The following is a 20,593-nucleotide window of genomic DNA, read 5'->3' on the forward strand; positions in this document are numbered from 1 at the left end:
ACATTAATTTATTGGGTTAAAATGTTTAAAAATTCCATACACTCATTTGACCAAAGCCTTCATAGGAAAATCACAAAAAGGGAAAAAAAAAAGCTGCAGTCCAACCGATTATCCATATTCTGTCAAATCCATAAAGGTCAGTGTTTAAGTACGAGCTCATCCACACCAAGGCTGATTCTTGTCGATCGATGGGGTGGGGTTTACTTTTCAGTTTGTGGAGATGAGGGGACTGATTTTTTCAGGAGTGTTGGTTGTATTTTCAGAAATATAACAGTTCAGTGTTGGAGTGGTTCACAAGTTTATTCCACCAGGGAGCCCAGTTCACTGGGATGAACAACAGGTGGTTTCTGTGAGGTATCATGACAGAAAAAGAGGTTCTATGTGTTTGACGCCTGAGAAGAGTCCTTTTTTTTTTATGAGAATATAATCTAGCGGCTGTAAGAAGATACTGATACGAGAAGGACGATCAGAAAAACCCTGACGGAACTAGAAAGGTGAAAAACTGAAGATGGTTGGATGTGGAGATGGAGGCGGGAAAGGCTTTTCTCCGCTGGGATGAAGGGAATCACAGCATCTCACCGACATGCTGACGCCACGTCCCATCAGAAGAAGCCTTTGACTTTTTGGAGTGGATGAGAGCTGACGACCATCAGTCACACTGAATATTGAGGTAAAGGCTGGTAGTTTCCGGCTCACCTGGGAGAGGACGGGCCTCTCTAGGCGTACATGGTCAACTGAAGCCACTGCAGGAAGAGCAAAGAAAAGATTACGTCTACCGGAGAGATTAGGATTTTACCCGTGTCCGCTGGTTTTCTAGCTAACATTCTAAACCAGGCGTTTCCAAACTTTTTCCTGTAAGGGCCGCGTAACTTTTCCCTTCTCTGATGGGGGTCCAGGGTCAGTTTGTGACAGGTAAAATGATCACAGCGATGCCTGAATGTAAACATTTATTGTCTTCCAGAAAGCCACACCAAATATTAAAAACCCTTTCCGAGTCATGAAAGAAATAATAACACTAGTATTAATTAAATAAATAACACTATAAATAACTATTCATGAAATAGGATGTTTTTCTGGTGTTGTTCAGAGGGCCCTGCCAAATGTGGAGAAGGGCTGCATCCGGCCCGCGGGCCATAGTTTGGGGACGTCTGTTCTATACCAAACTTTGGGCAATTTGGTGGACGACTTAACCAGACAGGCTAAACAGGTGGAGTTTGCCCAGCCTTGGGGGTGACATGCACCCTACGGTTACTCCTTTCCTTTGGCTGCAGGTTGATGCTTCACTCAGGGGCAACAAACTCTGCCCCAGGTGTCTTAGCACTTACCTCCAGGACGCTGAGTCTGATTGTACCGTCTCCTTCCTGATCGAATGCCTGGAACGCCCCTGGAGAGATTTCAAAAAACAAAACATCACATTGCATCTGACGCAACGCAAGAGTGACCTCGATAGCAGCTGTTGTAGATCTAATGCTGCATGAGTCTTCTGGCAAAAGGGACAGATTTTCTTTTTAGCCTCTTCAGTTTTCATATTTCTTTGGATTTGGCTTTACAGTTTCGACTGTGTGAATAGATTGAATCCACAGGGCGTTAATGAGTTGGAATTTGTGAGCAAAGATGGATATTTTCACATTCAAAATCTCACTCTGTGACGTGCCAAACCAAAATATCTGGGCGGAAACTCCACAGATATAAAACAAAGCATCCTGTGAAAACTCCTAAAATAGACTAAATATTTCTGATGGGAGAGATTTATGAAGCTTCATACAGCAAAATCATACATCCAGATAATATAGTCTCTATTAGCCATTGTGAATATTCTTTCATGATATAAGGATGTCAGTCAGAAAACAATACTCTCATGTTTATTTACCCTAAAGTCCACTGAGATAATGTTTTAATATTCTCTTGTTTTTCATTTGTGAGAAATTTTGTGTGCATGAGATAATTAAGTAAACTCAGAAAGGTCAACACAGCCAGCATTTAATGGAAAATGAAATGTTGTGCTGTGAGAAAATAACTTGGTGAAATAAGATAAGAGCTTGTGCACATATGACAACACATTCCACTGTAATGGACTTCAGGGGCTGCGTGCCCTTCTGATAATGTTAGTGTGGAGTCTATTTGATAATAACAAGGATTAAATTATTTTAATGAGAAGGCCCTGCCTCTGCCTTGGAGTGTAAGGCAAGATGCATGATGGGAGAACATAGTGAAGCAGATTGCTGACAGGGACAGATAACAGCTCTACTTGTAGGAAACACTGAGGCATTGTGGGAATCCTTGCGGGTGAGACGTTGACTTACTGAACATGGCCTCGAGTCGAACCAGACAGCTGATGAAGCTGTCAAAGTCGATGTTCATGTTCTCGTTGGCGTAGCGCATGGTGATGATGTCATACAGCTGGTTGTTGAGACGGAAGCCTGAGCGGGACACAAGACACATGACTGTACAGTGACAAGAACATTTAGAGGGGTGAGTTCAAGCTGTCAATTCAACTGCAGCACACATGATATTAAAAACAGCACATTTACAATTGCAACCAAGAAAATATGACTCCATCATGTCAAAATGTATAAAAATATAGAAGATTATTAAAGGAATAACCTTTTGTAGGTAAATGAGTGATTCCAAAATTGTATTATATTTATATTTTACCCATATCAGACCGCCATCCAGTGGGAAGGATGAGGTACTACATTAATTGTTGACACCCATTTTTATGTCTTGCCATTTAATTCTGAAGCCTCGATGTCCATTCAGTGAATTCCAGCTAGTAGTATAAATTTCATTAATCCTACTTCAACTAAACAATAAAACTAACACATGTCTCCATGTGGAAATTATCTGCATGGATATTTTTTATGTGGATGAATTAAGCTGATAGAGGATTAGATTTTTTAGTCCAGACGTTTACCTGCATCGTTGACAGCGTTCCTCATCTCGTAGCTGTTGATGCTACCTGACTGGTCAGCGTTGTAGTGCTTAAAGATTCCCTGGAAGAGATCATTTGATTTAATCTGATTTCAAACCACCTGCATCTTCACAAACTTCACTGTGAGTAAAAAAACCAGTGTGATTAAAAAAAAAAACCTTCGCTCCCACCTGCCACTGTTTGATTTTATTCCACAGGTGTCTAAACTCCTGGAGGTTGAGTCGACCGGTCCCCTCCATCTAAACAGACAGTTAAGACCATAAGTGTGTCCAATCAGAAAGCAACCGCTTCCATCGTCCAGTATTGATCTGTGGTATCAACGTTCGATTTTCCCCATAAACAAAATGCCTGGCTGTTTTCATTTTTATCACAAACGTTCTATATCTAGTGGATTGTGTAATAATTAAATGGGTTCTCCATCAGGTGAAAACAGAAGGGGAATCCTTCATGTGAGTTATCACTGTGTCTGTGTGGTGGAATGAGTTGGAAATCTCTGCCAAGGGTCTTGGCAGGTTGGGCCTTCTCCTGACAGCGCCGCCAGCCCGATGCACTCGATACAAAGGATACGTCCATCAGAGCAATCATGCTCCTGCAACTTTCCAGGCTGAAGCCCTCGGTGTTCAGGTCCTTATCTGGAGGGAGACACGGCGTCACACTTCACCTACATTCACTTCACAATGTTCACCTTTGGGTTTTGCTTGTATCACAAGACTCAAAAGAGTTCCCAAAGCTCAGGGGATGAAATCCTTCCAATCTCCTTTTTTCTCATTATCTTTGGATGATACTCAAAATAGACTCACGTTTTGTGATCACCCTGTTGAGAACATTTTTCAGTTCGTTTGCTGTGATTTCCATTTCCTGAAGGAGATGAATTTTGAATCAGAGTCTCTACTAATTCCTCCACAAAGCGAAAACAGAAGGGGTGGTGATAAAAACAAACAAACATCAAAACAAAATGATTATTTGTCCTCCTTTTACTCACATCGCCGGCTATCTCCTGAAAAATCGTCCTGAACTGCTGGTCCTCCTCGCTCTCTTCCCCCGCTGAGGCCGGCGCCGGCTGAGGCGCCACAAAGGAGAAAGAGAAAAAGAGAGAAGAAATGAAAGGAACACATGTGGACATCTGTACCTAAACTATTCATGACATGACATCTCCTTGTGTGTAACAGCTTACCACCGGATGATCAGCCTCGATCCTGTTCTCTATCTCCCTGGGTGAAGACCAACAAATAGCAGTCACCATAGTGACAACATCATCTCATGTGGACCACAAGCCTGTGCACTCATCTGTCTACTGCATGTTATTCTAACAGGGCAATCAGTTAAAACAGATCTTCCATTGATTCATATCAGGTTTCTAAAGTTTTATAGTCCCATACTCACTTTGGACTAACGAGAAAAAAATATTCCTTTAATCAAAGCTGTGAATAAAATGTTAGTTCAGTACCAATTGCTAACTCTTCTCTTGATTTATCTTACTTTGGACAGAAAGTCATAGAAAACATCATCCTGCTGGTTTTCAAGAATGTTCAGCTATTTAAGGCTTAATAATAATAAGAGCCTGCTTCCATCCCGGTCCATCGGAATGCAGGCGTCCGATGGCTGCGTGTGCCGTTTGGTCCTCCGGGCAGCAGGTGGCGCCAGAAGATGGATGCTTGTTGAAGCTTGAGCAATGCAATATGGGATTTTTTTATTTTTTTTATTTTTTGAACTTTTACCGGTGGAAGCCCAAATCTGAAGTGGCTTGTCCTAAAAAAGATTCCATAACAGCTTCGAACTGGGGCCGATTTCTTCCAGTTCTATAAATCAAATTGCCGTTAAAATTGTTCTTGGAGGTTTGAGTCCCACCCACCAAGCACAAAGCCCCACCCTCATTAGCAGACAGGCCCTCCTCCCCACCAGTCACCAATAAACTTTCTAGGCTAAATCAGACACTAGAGCTGGGTGATAAAACCTTACATTCATTATCATTAACCTAAGACATTTGTCAAAAAACCCCACAATTTTTTAAAATTAATGTGCGAAAGATTGGGGTTTTCTGTGTTCTATTACAGTATTTTCGCACTATAAGGCACACTGGACTATAAGGCGCACCTTCAATGAATGGCCTATTCTAAAGCCTTTTCCATATACAAGGCGCACTGTCAGTTTTTGAGAAAATTAAAGGCTTTTAGGTGTTCCTTATAGTGCAAAAAATACTGTACTTTTAGTTTTAACTGCTTGTCTAATGGGAAATTAAAAACATCCTTTTCTCATTATATTTAATGGTAATCTGGGTTTTTTAAAAAAATCAAATAAAAGTTTTCCAATCATTCTAGCACTATATGAACACAATATTGTTTCACTGGCTTACTGCCGGGATTAATAAAGTATCTATCTATCTATCTATCTATCTATCTATCTATCTATCTATCTATCTATCTATCTATCTATCTATCTATCTATCTATCTATCTATCTATCTATCTATCTATCTATCTATCTATCTATCTATCTATCTATCTATCTATCTATCTATCTATCTATCTATCTATCTATCTATCTATCTATCTATCTATCTATCTATCTATCTATCTATCTATCTATCTACTGGTGGATGGATTATCTGGCAAGATAAATCAAGAATTTGACTCATTGGTAATTATCACGTGAATTCCGGTTAGTGTCACTCGCCTTGGTGAGGGGGAAATCACAAATTTATTCTAAATGTGGCTGTGATTTGTGTTTTATTTTTAACACCCATCCCAGTGGAGGAAAACCAAACATCTAAAAAAATCTCCCTGTCTTATCCTATTCTGCATTCTCTTCCTCTTTACTCATCGTCCTCCCCTCGGGCCTTCCCCCTGGATCGCTCTCACCCACTCACTCTGAGGTGTTCCTCTTCTCAGAGAACACTCGCAGGATGAACTCCCCCTCCTGGTGCGGCTCGTAGGTGGAGGGAACGATGACGTACTCCCCGGGGCTCAGGCGGAAGCGCTGCGTCACCTCGCGCAGGTTGATGTAGGACTTGCAGCGAGCTTTGGAGGAGGTGAACAGGAAGAAGTCCTTCTGCATGTGCTGCTTGTTGCCGTGCATCTGCAGGAGAGGGAGTGCTCCAACATTCAAACACGTGTTTATTACTTTTACTAATATTCCAAATACCTCCTTGAATCCAGGATTTTTCGAACTCTGGGGTCACGTTCAGGTCACATTTCCCTGGTTCCTACCTCTGTAACATTCAGGCCAGGTCTCATTGATAAATAAGGATCTCCTTGACGTCTAAGTTACATCACAAGTCAGCCTGATGTATTCATGTGTAATCAATTTAAAGGAACACAACTATGAAAGCTAACAGTGTGATTAACTTGCAAACTTTAGCTCCTCTGTGAGTTTTCTTGGCGCCATCCTTACCTCCTTCGGCACCTGTGGAGACACAACATGAAAAATTCATTTTTCTCGGGCTTCCAAAGATATTAATACTACAGATGTGCTCCAGCACTAAAAAATTAAATTAAAGAAATAGAAACCCCTATCAATGAAGAAGAACACAACACCTCATAAATGGCAAATCCGATGGTGAAGAGGTTGGCGCCCATCTTTCGTTCTTTCCGCCTGTTCTTCTGCATCAGCGCCACCACGAAGGTGCATCCCACTTCGCTCTCCTCGGCGTCGTCGTCCTCCTCCAGCAGACGCAGGCGGTACTGAGGGTTGGTCCAGAACGTGTCTGCCGGTGTAAGATGGCGCCTTTATTTAAAGTAATTTCAACTTTTGAAATTAGATACTCTGATATTAAGATTTGTGTTCTTGGGTACCTGATGATGAAAGCAATTTAAAATGAGACGTTTGAGCTGTTTTAATCAGGCTAAATTCATTTTTCATATTGAAAACAGTCAGAGGTACCTGGGTAGTTCCTGCAGCCCCCGGCGGAGCAGCCTCTCACCCAGCGGCCTTCGTTGACGGAAACCGTCCACTTGTGGATCTTATCGTCCTCCAGCGCGTCGGGGGTGAGGTTACAGATCTCAATCTTAGTGTAGTTCTTCTTGAAGTCCTCAAAAGACATCCTAGGAGAGGTCGGGATATTTGACTACTATATGCTCATGTTCAGTTGAGGACTGCTCTTCTTCCCAGTGGATAAATGATATTTCTAATTTTGTTAAAATAGAAAAAGTTAAGTGACTTTAAATAGTTAAAAAATATCCTAAAGTTTCTTTGGATAGTTTGCGTCCATGGTGTCTTCACTCAATATCTATACATTTATATATGATAAGAACTCCCATCCTCTATACATTTATATATGATAAGAACTCCCATCCTGATAATGCCATTAACGGTGTGATCAATAAACGAATTTGATGAACAAAATGCACTAAAACTTTACCAGAACTCTCCATCCTCGGCACTCTGGTGCTGCAGCTTCTCTTTATCAGCCTTAGAGAGTGTGGCCCACTCCTTAGAACTGTCCAAGAGAACAACAATGAAATTTAACAGCAGGTTTTAACCCCATGGTGTCATAACTAAAAAACAAACTGTCCGTCTACCTCTGCTGTAAGGAAGCAGTTTGATTAAAGAAGATAAAGAGATTAGAAAACATTTAAAACTGCTCACTTGTCGCTCCAGGGACCGTTCCATTCCACTTGACCCCACGGGTTCCTGAGACGCACCAGACGAACTTTGGCGTCCTTGTGCTGAGACGGTTTGCACTGTAGGAGAACACAGTTAAAACAGTTAAAACCTGTTTCCTGTTTGGTGAAACCCTGCAGGATTGATCCGAGTGCATTAAGCCTGATATCGTTTTGTTGTCTGTGATTGGATTTACCTCGTCCACTGCAGTCACAGAGTAGGCGTGACCCTTCACCAGTCCCGTCACGGTACGAGTCTCAAAGCGAGCGGGAACCAGAGACTGCAGACAAACACATTGTTCACATTTAGATTGTTTGTGAAAATACGATTGGAGATGGAGAAAACTTTCATATGATGAGAAGGACTCACATCAATAGAGCAGCCCATGAGGGAGCCCCTTTCCAGAGCTTTCTTCATGATCTTATAGAGCTCTTTGGGAGCCTCCTTCATCTCGTAGAACTCAGTGACCCCACCAGTGAAGTCCTCCATGGCCTCAGTGGTGTTTCCGCCCTTCAGGGCCTCGTAGGAGCCATGCAGCCTGAATAGGGACAATATCACAGTTAGCACTTATCCAAATTATGTTTAAAATCTGGACTGATTTAGACGTATGGGCTCTGCAGAATGCCGGTCAACACTTATTGCTATTCCTGATGAATGGTAGCCAAAAGTGGTTAGGCTTGGAAAGTCCTGAAAATGTGACAAAGAGACACTTTAGGATCTGAACCATGAAGAATTCAAGGGACTATGTGAAACTGGTGCAACTCCAACAAACTTCGTGCAATAAACCAACATGAAAAATCCTAAAATGTAGGCGGAGGGAAACCCCAACTGATCCCCAGTTTTCATTCAGTGCTGAAAAAAATTCCATCCAAAAGCTTCACCGTCCCCCCCAACAGTCCGGCACCTACTTGGCGTAGGCCTTCTCCAGCAGTGCGCTCCAGAACTCGTTCCTCTCAGCGGACTTGGTGAAGACCAACTGGTTGTTGAAGGTTGGGATGCGGTCGTCGATGACAACATCAACCCAGTCGCCGTAACGCCAGAACTGCAAAGATCACGCGTTGAAAGCATGAGAAGACGTTGACTTTCATTCATTATTCAACTGACACATCCACCAATGACGTAGCAGGTGAAGGAGGATAAGATACTAGAGGTAGAACAGAAACAAGAGAGAGGAGACGTGTCCGACCTGGAAGTGGAAGATGCCGCCATAACCCTCAGAGAAGCTCTGCTCCTGGGGAACAACGCGGTACAGGAGCTTCTCGTTCAAGGTGAGGCAGGCAATGGCCGCCAGTAACCAACAGTCACCTGAGCACAGAAAGTCATTTTATTCACCTGGTTACCACACGTATGTAGGGGGTAGAGAAATGTGTACCTGTTGAAATATGTTTTCATGGGGGGTAATAAAGATCCACTCAGGTTTTAACCCTCACATTCTGCACGATTCACTTTGCAGCATTCAGCATTTAAGTAGGATAAATGTCTCCTGCTGTGTTAACTGGAGTTAAACGCATCTCCCGAATGCTGATGCAAGTGTTTTTGTGATTGTCCAGGTGTGTGTGTATGAGTGTGTGTGTATGTGACTGTGTGTGACAGACCCGGAAAACAATGTAAGTTTTTTCAGCATGGGGATGGATTCCATCGCCTTTGTCCCTGTGTTCACTCTTTATACGTGGTCTGAAATGAACAACAATGAGAAATGCTGCTGGTTGGATTCCCTTCCAAAAGAATAAGCACAATACTGGGGAGGCCATGTCCAGGGGATGGTTTGGGATGTTTGCTACCTGCTAGCCCCTAAAACCTCAATACAGTCTGTATGCAGTGTTATATAACCTCCCCAAGGGTTGTCACCACTATTTTGCAACCTGCCTTGTGTGTGTTTTTTGCTTAAATCAGTGAGTTTTACCGATGGAAAGACGCCTCAGAAGGTTTTGAGAGGATAATGTTTTTGTCTAGCGGTTCAAAATATGTTGATTTTATGTAATTGTACAAGAAAAACTTGTGTAGCAATATATTAGAGGCTATCAGCTGACAGTAATGCATCAGTAGGTCATGATTTACCGAGATCCCCCTGGCAGATGTCTGTCCTACTGGCTCCTCCAACGATGAACTGAGGGTTCTCACAGATTTCCTGTGGACAACAATTTAAACAAAGAATTAACTGCATGGCAAAGCCAAAAAAAATTTATAACTCAAGGTAAAAATGATATTCATTCTTGATTCCATCTCCAGGTAAGATCCCACAGCAGCAGTTAGTTTGCTGGGGGATCATTGTGACACCGCCCTCATGTGTGATCCATCCATTCTCCTACCTTGGGCCTCTTCCAGACGATGTTCTTGACTTTATTGGACTTGTGTCCGAGCTCCTTGAAGCCCAGAGACTCCACGGTGGCGGGGAAGGAGTCATCCTCAAACAGGGACTTCCTCTGAAGGCACTCCTTCCTCAGGGTGTTGAAGTCCTGGCTGTTGAAGCGGAGGGGCTTGTTCAGAGACCCTTCCCCATCTCTCCTCTCTCGTTCCCGGATCAGCCGGTCACAGAAAAAGCCAGAGGGCGAATAAGGCATCTCGTCTCAGCTGACTTGTTGTAAACAAAAAACTGTGTTTTGCCGCTTATACTAAAGCCTTACAACCTAAAAACCCTGGCATAAATCCAAACAGCTAATGTCTGATTGGCTCTTTTTTGGAGTGACGTCCTCCTCCCGTTTGTCACAGAGCAGATGCTCGGTGTGAAAGAAGCACTTACGCCACATGCATTCACCTGTGCATTACACACACATACACATATGCACATTATTTGTTGCTTTCCTATTGGCTGAAGCGGACAATGATCTGTCCCTGGCTGTGGTGCTAGGGTGCCATCATTGTGTGGCTAGACAAAGGCCAGCGAGCCGTGGCAGAGGGCATGCAAAGAGGGGTCGGGAGATGCCCTGCCTCAGCAGAAGGCATTCAACTGCTTTAAACCTCTTCTCAATGGAGCTCAGCATTGAGCAGTCTCAGCATAACCAGAGCAGGCTAATGCCATTAGGAGAAGTATCACTAATTTTTAACTTTGCTCAGATGGAACCAGATTCAATCACAGCATTGATTATCATCAGTCAACTTTATTGATGTGTCTGAGAGAGCCACCGACATGACGGTTGTGTTCAGTGTATCCTGATCCATTGTCATTGGCTTTTTCTTTTTTCTTTTTTTGCATTAATGACAATTTATATACGGTCTCTTCCTGGTTTGCCAAACATCATTTGATTGGAAGTCAGCCTGAAACCCAGTACAAACATTAAGATCTCAAGATCCTGTCGCCACAGATGAATTTGACTGAATGAAGACATTTTGAAAGTTGCTATTCAAGTTGTTACCAAGAGATAAACAAACCTAGTTGAGCACATTATTGAAGTTGCTGCGCTACACACATATGGATTCCTCTCACAGATTAATTTAAGGACACTAATTTCACTTATTCTATTTATATTTCTAGTATATTTTTCCAAATTGTATTAGTTATAATTGAAGCTTGAAAAATTATGACATTTTTACAAAGTCTTAATAAAACTACCAAACTAATTAAATAATTATTTAATTAAATGAGGTATCTACCTATCTATGTATCAACTAAATACATAAAAGGAGTGCTTTTCACTTCACAGAATTATCCCTGATTGTGCTAGCATGAGACTAGTTTTTTATTGAATAAATAAAGGACTAAAAAACAGGTACATATTCAGAGAATAAAACATATAATCTGTGTGTATTTAATATAATATTCAGAGGCGCTTCATCTTTACCTAGGCTACATAGTAGCTTAGCTCACACACACAGCCTCCAGCTGGCCGCGCTGAGCGTCCCGCCGCCCTCTGGCGGTCACCGGATGAACTACACCAAGCCTTCTGGACTTGGAGGCGGTTCACAGGCTGATCCGGTTGATGCTGTCATGAAGATGCCCGATGAACGGACGTGTCGGTCATGTTTGCTGTTGTTTGCCGTACTTTGTCGCGTCGCGACAGCGGCGGAGGTTTCCGTATGGACGGTGGATATCAACTCGGTCAGTGCTGCACCGCCAACATTTGTTTTTAGGGTTGTGTTATAACCTGTCGCGATAAAGCTTCATAGCAGCTGTTAGCCCAGGTAGCTTACCTAGCTTCCTTAGCAACTCTCCATTCAGCTCTTTGACTCGCTGCACTTTATTCTGGTTTGGCTAATATTTTAGCTTCTTATTTTGGAATAAAATATCTCAACCCGCTCTGTTTTTTATTATTGTCGGTAGCCATGAGTGTCTCTGTCATTGGTGCCCAACAGTAGTACTAGCTTAAATATGTTAACAGTGGAGCTGACCAGATGTAGGACATCATTCAGGACATAAATGGTACCAGCATAGATCAACCGAACTGAACTAGTTTATAACCGGTAATCCGGTTAGCCTCAGTACATAGCAGGAAGAACTGCTATTAGATAGACATGTAAACAATGTACTCGAGTACAACACAGTAGAGTACTTGATTATATACAGTACTTTCAGTTTACTCCACTGTATTTGTATTTTACTTTTCATCTGCTTGATTACCTTTTTTTTAAAAAAAAGAAAAGAAAATTAACCTGCATAAACCATGATCCTGCACAGTGAATGTTAAAGTATGTCCACATGGATGTCTGAGCTATCAGCAACACAGTGTTCTTTTCTAGGTGATAGTACTCAAAGAAAAGACAGAATTTTGAGTGGAACACACTAAACCTTTTAAATGACTCCTTGCTGGCCTGCAAGAGCTCACTTAGAGTTTGTTGTGTTTTTCAGACGCAGGACGCAGTCTTTCGAAAGACACTGTATGCCAACACCACCATCTTCATGAAGTGTGAGTAGACTGATTGTATTTTTCCGTTTCCTAAAACAATTGTGGACGTGATATAATGCTGCATCTGTGCCCATTTAAATAAAAACATTAACACCCAGTTCCTAATGACAAATTTTCACTGTTTTCAAATGTGGGTTTTCAAGTTAGATGGGTAATGTTCATCTTAAAACAAGGAGAGAGTCAGAAACAGTCAGTGACCACAATTTACCCGACAAGGTTTTATAATATGGTCGGAGAATAATATTTGAAGGAATTCTGACTATAAGCACTGGAAGGACTTTGCATTTTGAAACAGAATATGGGATAGATAGTCAAGGATTTTCCATTTTCTTTAATGTTGTGGGACATCATTTCCCTACTTACTCAAAAACTCCAGAACAGACATCCACAAAACATAAAGGAGAGGTGGATCATGGGCCACGGCAGCATTCTAGCTCTAATCACGTTAAAAACCAAGAAGTACAGCGGTTAGCGACAGTAGTCACCTCTGATGAAGTGAGAAACAACTCTGTATTTTGTCTCTCTGTAGTCCAGGGTGACACAAAGTCATGTGAGGGAAACCTGGCCTTCAACATCAGCTGGTACCTGCGCTCCTCTGTTTGCTACAACGAGGTCTTCAACACACCCGTGAGTTTTCATCAATGCTTCTAATATTCACCCAGAAGTTTAATGTTTTCTAATACACTTCCTGATACTACCAGCTAACATAACCGTTGCTACGAAGTACGAAATCACATTAAAGATAAACGGCCCTGATGGTCTTGAGTTTCATGTAATCTTAGATGTGCTGTAGAGAATCAGTGTCCTTGTTTATGTTGGAGTGGATCCAGTTTGTGGTGTAACTGAACTCTTTCCTCTGTAGGACAGCAAAGCAATGAACATGTTTGGGATGGACCACATGTTGAAAGACGGCTGGAGAGGCTTCTACAGTCAGGGCTACATGTTCTTCGACAACTGCTCGTCCCTCTTCTTACCCAAGGTTTGTGTTCGCAGCAAATTTTGTTCACAAGGAAGAAAGGGAACAGGAACAAATAAATAATGGACACTCTGTAAATAAATGTAACCTCAGTCTTAACTAGCGTAGCTGTGATTCTCTTCTTCTCTATAAACTCACCTAGGTGTATTATTCAGAGTTCAGCCCATACCAGCCTCTCACCAGCCCAAACGTGAGTCACCGGTCATAAAATTATAGAATCATATGAAACATAATGCTCATATGTAGAATTGTCTTATGTTTCTGTTTGTGTTTACTCATTTACTCTCTGTTGTTCGTAGAGCGACCCGTCCAATCAGAGCCAGGTTTGGCCTGACAAGCCGGTAAGAAGTGGTTATGATATTTAATGTGAAATGAACTGAAATCACGTCTTTCTACATCCTGAAAGGTCAGGATTAGAATTTATGATAGGAGGGAAAAGTCCAACAAAGTATGTGGGTGTGGATGTTGACTGAGCGAGAGCGTGAGTCATGAGAGCTTCAGGTGCCTCTAATCAAGATGGCTCCTCCTCTGGTGCCTTCAAGGACATGCAGGAGAACACATACACCTTCCACAATGAGAGCAGAAATGATAAAATAGCATTCCTGAGTCGTCGTTCACGGACGTCTTTTCGCAGGGCATCAGTGCCGTGGCCACTTCGTGGGACGACAGTCCCTATCTGTTCATCGTGAAGGTGCAGACTTTGGTTCGTGGGGTCGAGATTGATGACACTGGAGCAGAGCCCAGCTTCGCTTTCTCAAGTGAGACGTGGCTGCATTTCACTGCAGGAGCTGCAGAAATTCTTGTTTTGTAGAAACGAGGAAGTAATGTGTAAATATTGTCAGCTGATGTGTCTTTCTTTTCTTTTGTAACAGTGAAAGTTGAGATGAAGGGGCCTCATGATTACTCTTCACCAGCAGACTGGCCCCTGATGATGGTGTGTCCTGTCAGTTATAGATGTAATTTGGATGCCGTTGGTTCCGGTGTCCTCCTTGGTGTAATGTAAATGAAATTAACGCTGATTTTTTTTGTCCTGTCCTCAGTTCTTCATGATCATGTGCATTGTGTATGTGCTGTTCGGGGCCCTCTGGCTCTTCTGGTGCGCCTGCTACTGGAGGGATCTGTTGCGGATCCAGTTCTGGATCGGAGCTGTCATCATCCTCGGCATGCTGGAGAAAGCTGTCTTTTACTCAGAATACCAGAGCCTCCGCTACAGAGGAGACTACGGTTAGTTCCTTATGCTCGTCTGTGAAATGCTATCACTTTTTTTCCATTTTGTGTTTGTTGTGATCGTTGTTGTTTGTGCTTCTTCGCAGTTCAAGGCGCTGTCATATTTGCTGAGCTGCTCTCTGCACTTAAAAGATCTCTTGCTAGAATCCTGGTCCTCATTGTCAGTCTTGGCTACGGGATCGTCAGGTAAGTTTACCGAGGCGTCATACATCTCAATATATTTGTATATTTGTATATATGCTGCCATAATAATGGAAATTTCCCCACTGTGGGAACAATAAAGGAATATCTTATTTTATCTTACCATATTAATGTAAATTCAAGGCATATTTATTTTTTGCTGCTGACTCTGAGTCCTCCTTCTGTCCTCCAGGCCCAGGTTGGGGACCACTGTTCACCGGCTGACTGCTGTCGGGCTTCTCTACCTGCTCTTCTCATCTGTGGAAGGTGTGGTCAGAGTGACAGGTGTAAGTACAGTATTCACCGTTGATAAACTCCACCAGCCACTTTTTTTATCACCCATCTGTTGTCACTCGCAATTTTTAATTGCTTTTATTGTGACACAATAACAGGAAGTACTACTTTTATGTACTGGGCAGTAACATAACTGGAGTAAACTGGGTTTTTACCCTGTATTATTTCATGTGGATACCCCGTTTGAGAAAGCTCAAATTCACATTTAAGATTTGAAACTCAGATAAATGGGAATCACCAAATCAACGTCAGAAATATCAGCGACTGTTCAGTGTTATAGGGTGTAAGTACATGAACCGATAACGCTGATGTGATAGCCTGATAAATATCCATCACACCGCCCAGCAGCCGTCTGAAGATATACCAAAATCAAAACCACATCTGGAGACACACTCTCCAGCTTCTGTTTTTATTACAGTTTCAGTTCCTGTGGTGAGCATAAATAAACCCACTGCATTTCAGCCTGTGCAAATAGGACATTATGTGTCGCGGCCTCCGCATGTTGTGTGATGCTGAGTGTGTATTTCTACATAAAAGTCTTTGCCTGGTACAGATTTCAAGGCGGTAAATAACTGAATTAGATTTGAGTAGAGGAGACAACGGAGAGAGAAGGTTATTCAGGGTTTGTGTGATGATAATCGGGAATGACAAACTTGATCAAAGAGAAATATTCAGAAGCAGCCGAAGATGCTGCAGAGGTTGAAAGGGTTCGGAAACATAAACTGACATCAGCAAACTTTAGATAAGAAAATAAGGACGGAGGGAGGAGGTGTAGTTTGAAGAGCAAATGGGATTTATGGGGAGGCAGGTCCAGAGGTGGGAGACCACCGGTGTAACGATGGATGGAAGCTTATCTCGTGTTTAAAAACTCACACAAAAACACACACTCTGTCCTCTCGAATAAGTCTCATCCAATCTTACCCTTGTCTTCTTTTGCCAGGGTTTCTATTGGACGGTTGCTCTTGTGGCTAATCTCAGCCTTTCCCTTATTGACTCCTGCGTCATGTGGTGGATATCCTTTACTCGTTTTCAGAAACATTACAGATCGACTTTGGTTATTTGGACTTGCACAAACAGTTTGCTTTCCTGAATTTGAACTCACATTTTCATCAGTCTGTCTCAAACCACTCGTCTCCTGAAGCTTCGCAGGAACGTGGTGAAGCTGCTGTTGTATCAGCATTTCATCAACACCCTCATTTTCTCTGTTGTCGGTGAGTATCATCCTGGATGGATTTTCTGTCAGGGCTGACATTTAATTTAAAAATAACTTAAAGTCTAAGTTTAAGAAATCATTTTGCATCCCTGCAAGGAGGAATTTAAAAAAAGATCTAACCAGGCGTTTACATCCTTCTCTATCTGAGGCTCCAGGCTACATTAGTGTTACTAACCTAACATTTATCTTCTCTCTGATTTTGGATCCACTGAGGAGGTGTTCACACGCTGTTTATGGTTTTGCATTGCGTTGGCAGCAATCACAGTAAACCTATTGTTTGCTTTTGTGTCCACAGCTTCCATCATATTCATCATCTGGACCACCAAAGTCTTCAAGCTGGTCGACTGCCAGAGGGTCAGTTTGGTTTCTACTGATTGATTAATGGATCATTGATTCCTCTGTTTATTTGGAGATGACCAGTGAGCCTGAAAACATCCGTCTGTGTTCCGCAGGGCTGGAGGGACTTGTGGGTGGATGATGCCTTCTGGCGTCTGCTGTTCTCCACCATTCTGCTGGTAATCATGGTGCTACTGCGACCCTCTGCTAACAGCCAGAGGTCAGAGTCTTTGTGGGTCTGGGAATGATCCTGTTTATCATCCTAGATTGCCAGAGGTTGTTTTTCATTTTTCACCCTTTTTTCTTTCAGATTCTCTCATTCGCCTTTGATTGATGAAGACGACGATGAGGAAGAGGCCAAGGAGCCAATGCTCAATGAAGCTTTTGGTAAAACCGATCGTGATACTGCTGTGAATTGAGGGACCAGACAGGTGGCTAATCAATAATTGATTAGTAAAGTGTTAAGAATGCAGATGTGCACGATTTTAATTTAACATTTTTCATGGGTTCTTTATATTTTATCTCAACTACAAAACGGCGAGTAAAGCTACTCAAAAGAAAAACAAGAAAAAACCCTTAGACTAAATTCTGAGACGGTGGAATCCACAAGGGTTGGGTAGGTTAAGGATTTTCTCGTCTCATGCTGGAGCTTAAATACATTTAATCTCATGTAAACTGACTGAACCTGCTTCTGTCAGGTGTAGGCGGAGATCAGCACCGCCCAAATATTTGGCTGGACCTCGGGTATAGCTCATTAGCTCAGTGTCCCAGTGTGTGTGCTGTTCCGTTTGTTGTTTGTATTGGATTTGACAGTTGTGCATGCAGGGCTGCTGTCTCCTCTGCTGTGCTGCTTAATGGTACGACACACTCTGCTGTACCTCAGTACGAAGCTTAGGTGTCATTTGCACCCGTTTGGAAAACATGCCTGAAAGTTTCTGGTGCACACTTAAAAACTATCGACCGCCATCCTCTGCCAAGTCTTCATATTTATTACTTTATGTTATTGCATTGTTTTGGTCTGATGGATGTCTTTGCTAATGCCCGATGTGACATTAGCATCAGCAAAACTTCCGTATGTTTGAGAAATAACATTATAAATGCATCTGCAAATAATCGTACCTCTGGTGTTACATAACGTGGTATATCTGAGCCCAATCTTTGGCTGATAATTCTCTAGGAGTAGGAAAGAAAAATGAAGTGTCTGGTTGTGCCATTATCATATAACTGAACAAGAGATTTTATGTGATTTTAATTGTCTTTTCTTTTTCTTTTTTTTAGGAGGAATGAAAATGAGAGGCTCAAAGCCTGATTCTAATGGCTCCCAGAAGTTGTTGAGTAAAGAGGTTAATAGAAAGTCGTCTCTCAGCATCTTTTTTTTTTTTTGTTTTCATTTATTGTGTTTACATTCATTATTTATGTACATCTCTAAACTCTGAATTCTTTTATCAGGATGAAGACCTAAAATGGGTTGAGGAGAACATTCCTACAACTGTAGCAGATGTGTACGTTAAGTTATTATGAATTTTAATCACTGGGCTAAAAATGTGTTGGAAGCTGCAACCGCTGAAGTACAAAACATGAATTCATGAGTGATTCTTTCCTCTCCCCACAGAGCTCTCCCTGTAATGCTAGACGAGGAAGAGGTAAAGAGCCCTTTGACTTTGTCCCATGACTTCCCTTCAAAATGCTTCTGTTTACTGTGCTGTCATTCCACCGATCACATGACTGCTTTTGCATTGATCGGTGTTCTTGTTTTCTAGGAAATTCTGAAAACCAAGATGGAGCGATCCAAAATGGAGTAGACGGCAGAAACAAGAAAGCAGTTTCACTCCAGGCAGCAAAGGATGCTTTCTGAGTGAGCTGATTACCAAAAAAAATGTGGGCAAAGCCAACTGTTCTCTCAAGACACTTTACATTTTTAGTTTTATTTCACAGGCATTTTTTACATTTCTCCAGTAAGCTCACAGAAGCGTGAATTGTGCGTTACGTTATGGCTGTACTGTTTGACTTGAAGCTGGTTCGGCTAATCGCAGGCTCAGTACTCTGGGAGGGGGTGAATCTGATGAAACAAGACAACAGAGCACTTCTGTGAATGTTTTATTTTCTTTTTTAATGACACAAACTCGGCCAAAATCAAGTTGAACTGTGGCATTTCAAATTGCCCTTGTGGAAAGTATACTATTTATTAAAATCCTGCACTGTGGTTTTAGACTAATTCAATACTGAAGCAGCATTTCATTTCTTGGAGTGTAAGATATTAAAAATTTGGCAGATTATTCCCCGCCTGTTTCCAATCACAGAAGTGACCCACGATTGCCCAAAGCGATGCTTTCAATTATATTCGAGTACAAATCATGACGTTTGTTGGGTTTATAAACCAGGAAATCAGATAAGGAGTGGAAGGGAAAGAAAACTTCTAAAAGTTATTATGCTATGAAACACAACACAACTGTCACAACTTATAAATGTCGAAAATTCTGTTTTCAGCATTTGTGATATTATCGATCTGTCTAAGCACTATGTGTACGTGTGATCATCCATTTAGCCAGATAACTAAAGAATGTTTTAGTGCTTTTAATGTACCAGTGAGGTCATTTCTTGTCGCTGAGCAAGCAAATTATACATGTATGTCTTATAGTTAACACAACGACATAGCACTAATAGAATAACAAAAAACACTAACACATCTCTTAAAATAACACTTTGTTGTCTAGCTAATTGAGTCATTCCTGAATATACAAATAAATAAGCTGCTTTTACTGTAAGTAAACACAGCTGCATCCGTGAATACTTGAAACATATCACATTTGTCAGGGTAAAACATTTACAGTTGTGTTTTTGTGATCATATCCTTGTGATGAATAGAACACCCTTTTCTAGAGTTGGGAGAATGTCAGGAGCCTTTTAGTAATAAAACCATTTCAAAGTCATAAACACAGTGTGTCAAATTGCCCATTTTGTATGCACAAATAAATTAGATCACTTCCATCAGATGTGATCTAACAAGGAATATTTCAGCCAACTGAATATGTGACTAATGGTTATTTTAAGTCCATTACTGGCAAGTGAAAGACTCCTCATTGTGTGGAGTTATGCTATTAAAAAAAAAAACTTCTGTAGCTGTTTTCAAGTACCAGTAATTAGGTCATGTCTAAAATTAGGGATGTTTTCACTTCTATAAAAAGTTCTTCACTTTCAACTGTGATTGAGGTCTGCTTCATGTTACCACCAAATTTAATTTGTTTTTTAGCGACTGAATCACAGAATCAGTGAGTCTAATCTGTCAGTCTAGCCTCATTGGACTTTTGTTGAGGTCCTAAACCAATTTCTGTGGTAAAAACGCAGTGAAAGATTTCATACACTACAAAATAATCTTGCCTTAACTGGTTGAAATAATCTTTCCGTCCTTTTAAAATCTACTACAGTAATGTGTGGATGTTCTAAATTCCTTAATTTATGTTTGGTTTTTTTATATTTATCCGAGTCTTATTTAGAATATTTTATTGTAGAGAGACATTAAAGCCCAATCTATTGATGTAAGTCTGCATAGTAATGTGAAGCTGATGATATTGTCTGGCTTATTTCCTATGTTCTGCTAATAAATTTCTATTAAAACCCAATTACTGTGCAAGTTTCTGTGTGCATTTAGGATAAGCATGTATATAAATATTTAACTCCCTTGTCTTATGCTATGCTCTGCAACTTATAGCATTCAATGATTGAGAGACTAATATAACACATACAAAGTGTGGCAATTAAAATAATTATGCTTTGTAATACGACAGATGGAAAAAATTACTTCCAACCAGGGATTTCAGACTTCAATAAAATCTTGATTTATTTATATATATATTTTAATTTGTTAATATGTTGCTGACATGACAAAATGAAGTAATTACAAGATTTACACGTGACATAAAATGTAGATAATTATACTTAAGTCTTTAAAACCCTTGTTAGATCATCAGTAATATTTCAAAATCACTGTTTCTTAAT

At 41.2% G+C, this 20,593-nt stretch overlaps 2 protein-coding genes across 2 annotated transcripts; one reads left to right on the plus strand and one right to left on the minus strand.

The window, feature by feature from the left end:
• Position 1: 1 nt before the first annotated feature.
• Positions 2-10,295, minus strand: capn3a (calpain 3a, (p94)). The gene is made up of 21 exons (XM_068338942.1): positions 9,840-10,295; positions 9,589-9,658; positions 8,717-8,835; positions 8,439-8,572; positions 7,900-8,068; positions 7,727-7,810; positions 7,516-7,610; positions 7,289-7,366; positions 6,811-6,971; positions 6,465-6,634; positions 6,322-6,333; positions 5,798-6,006; positions 4,107-4,143; positions 3,915-3,992; positions 3,733-3,790; positions 3,500-3,564; positions 3,103-3,171; positions 2,915-2,993; positions 2,304-2,420; positions 1,326-1,384; positions 2-743 (listed from the first exon to the last, which is right to left on the minus strand). The coding sequence occupies exons 1-21, from the start codon at positions 10,089-10,091 to the stop codon at positions 717-719; spliced, it is 2,142 nt and encodes a 713-aa protein (XP_068195043.1). The 5' UTR covers positions 10,092-10,295; the 3' UTR covers positions 2-716.
• Positions 10,296-11,430: 1,135 nt separating this feature from the next.
• LOC137610676 (transmembrane protein 87A-like) lies at positions 11,431-20,253 on the plus strand. Its single transcript, XM_068338406.1, has 20 exons — positions 11,431-11,566; positions 12,314-12,371; positions 12,901-12,998; positions 13,234-13,350; positions 13,490-13,537; positions 13,647-13,688; positions 13,982-14,105; positions 14,220-14,281; positions 14,388-14,571; positions 14,661-14,760; positions 14,948-15,041; positions 15,989-16,060; positions 16,151-16,259; positions 16,557-16,615; positions 16,714-16,817; positions 16,908-16,984; positions 17,876-17,940; positions 18,047-18,099; positions 18,210-18,240; positions 18,358-20,253. The coding sequence occupies exons 1-20, from the start codon at positions 11,456-11,458 to the stop codon at positions 18,397-18,399; spliced, it is 1,650 nt and encodes a 549-aa protein (XP_068194507.1). The 5' UTR covers positions 11,431-11,455; the 3' UTR covers positions 18,400-20,253.
• Positions 20,254-20,593: the final 340 nt, after the last annotated feature.

This window comes from Antennarius striatus, chromosome 17 (assembly GCF_040054535.1).
Source record: "Antennarius striatus isolate MH-2024 chromosome 17, ASM4005453v1, whole genome shotgun sequence".
In the NCBI taxonomy this organism is placed as follows: domain Eukaryota; kingdom Metazoa; phylum Chordata; class Actinopteri; order Lophiiformes; family Antennariidae; genus Antennarius; species Antennarius striatus.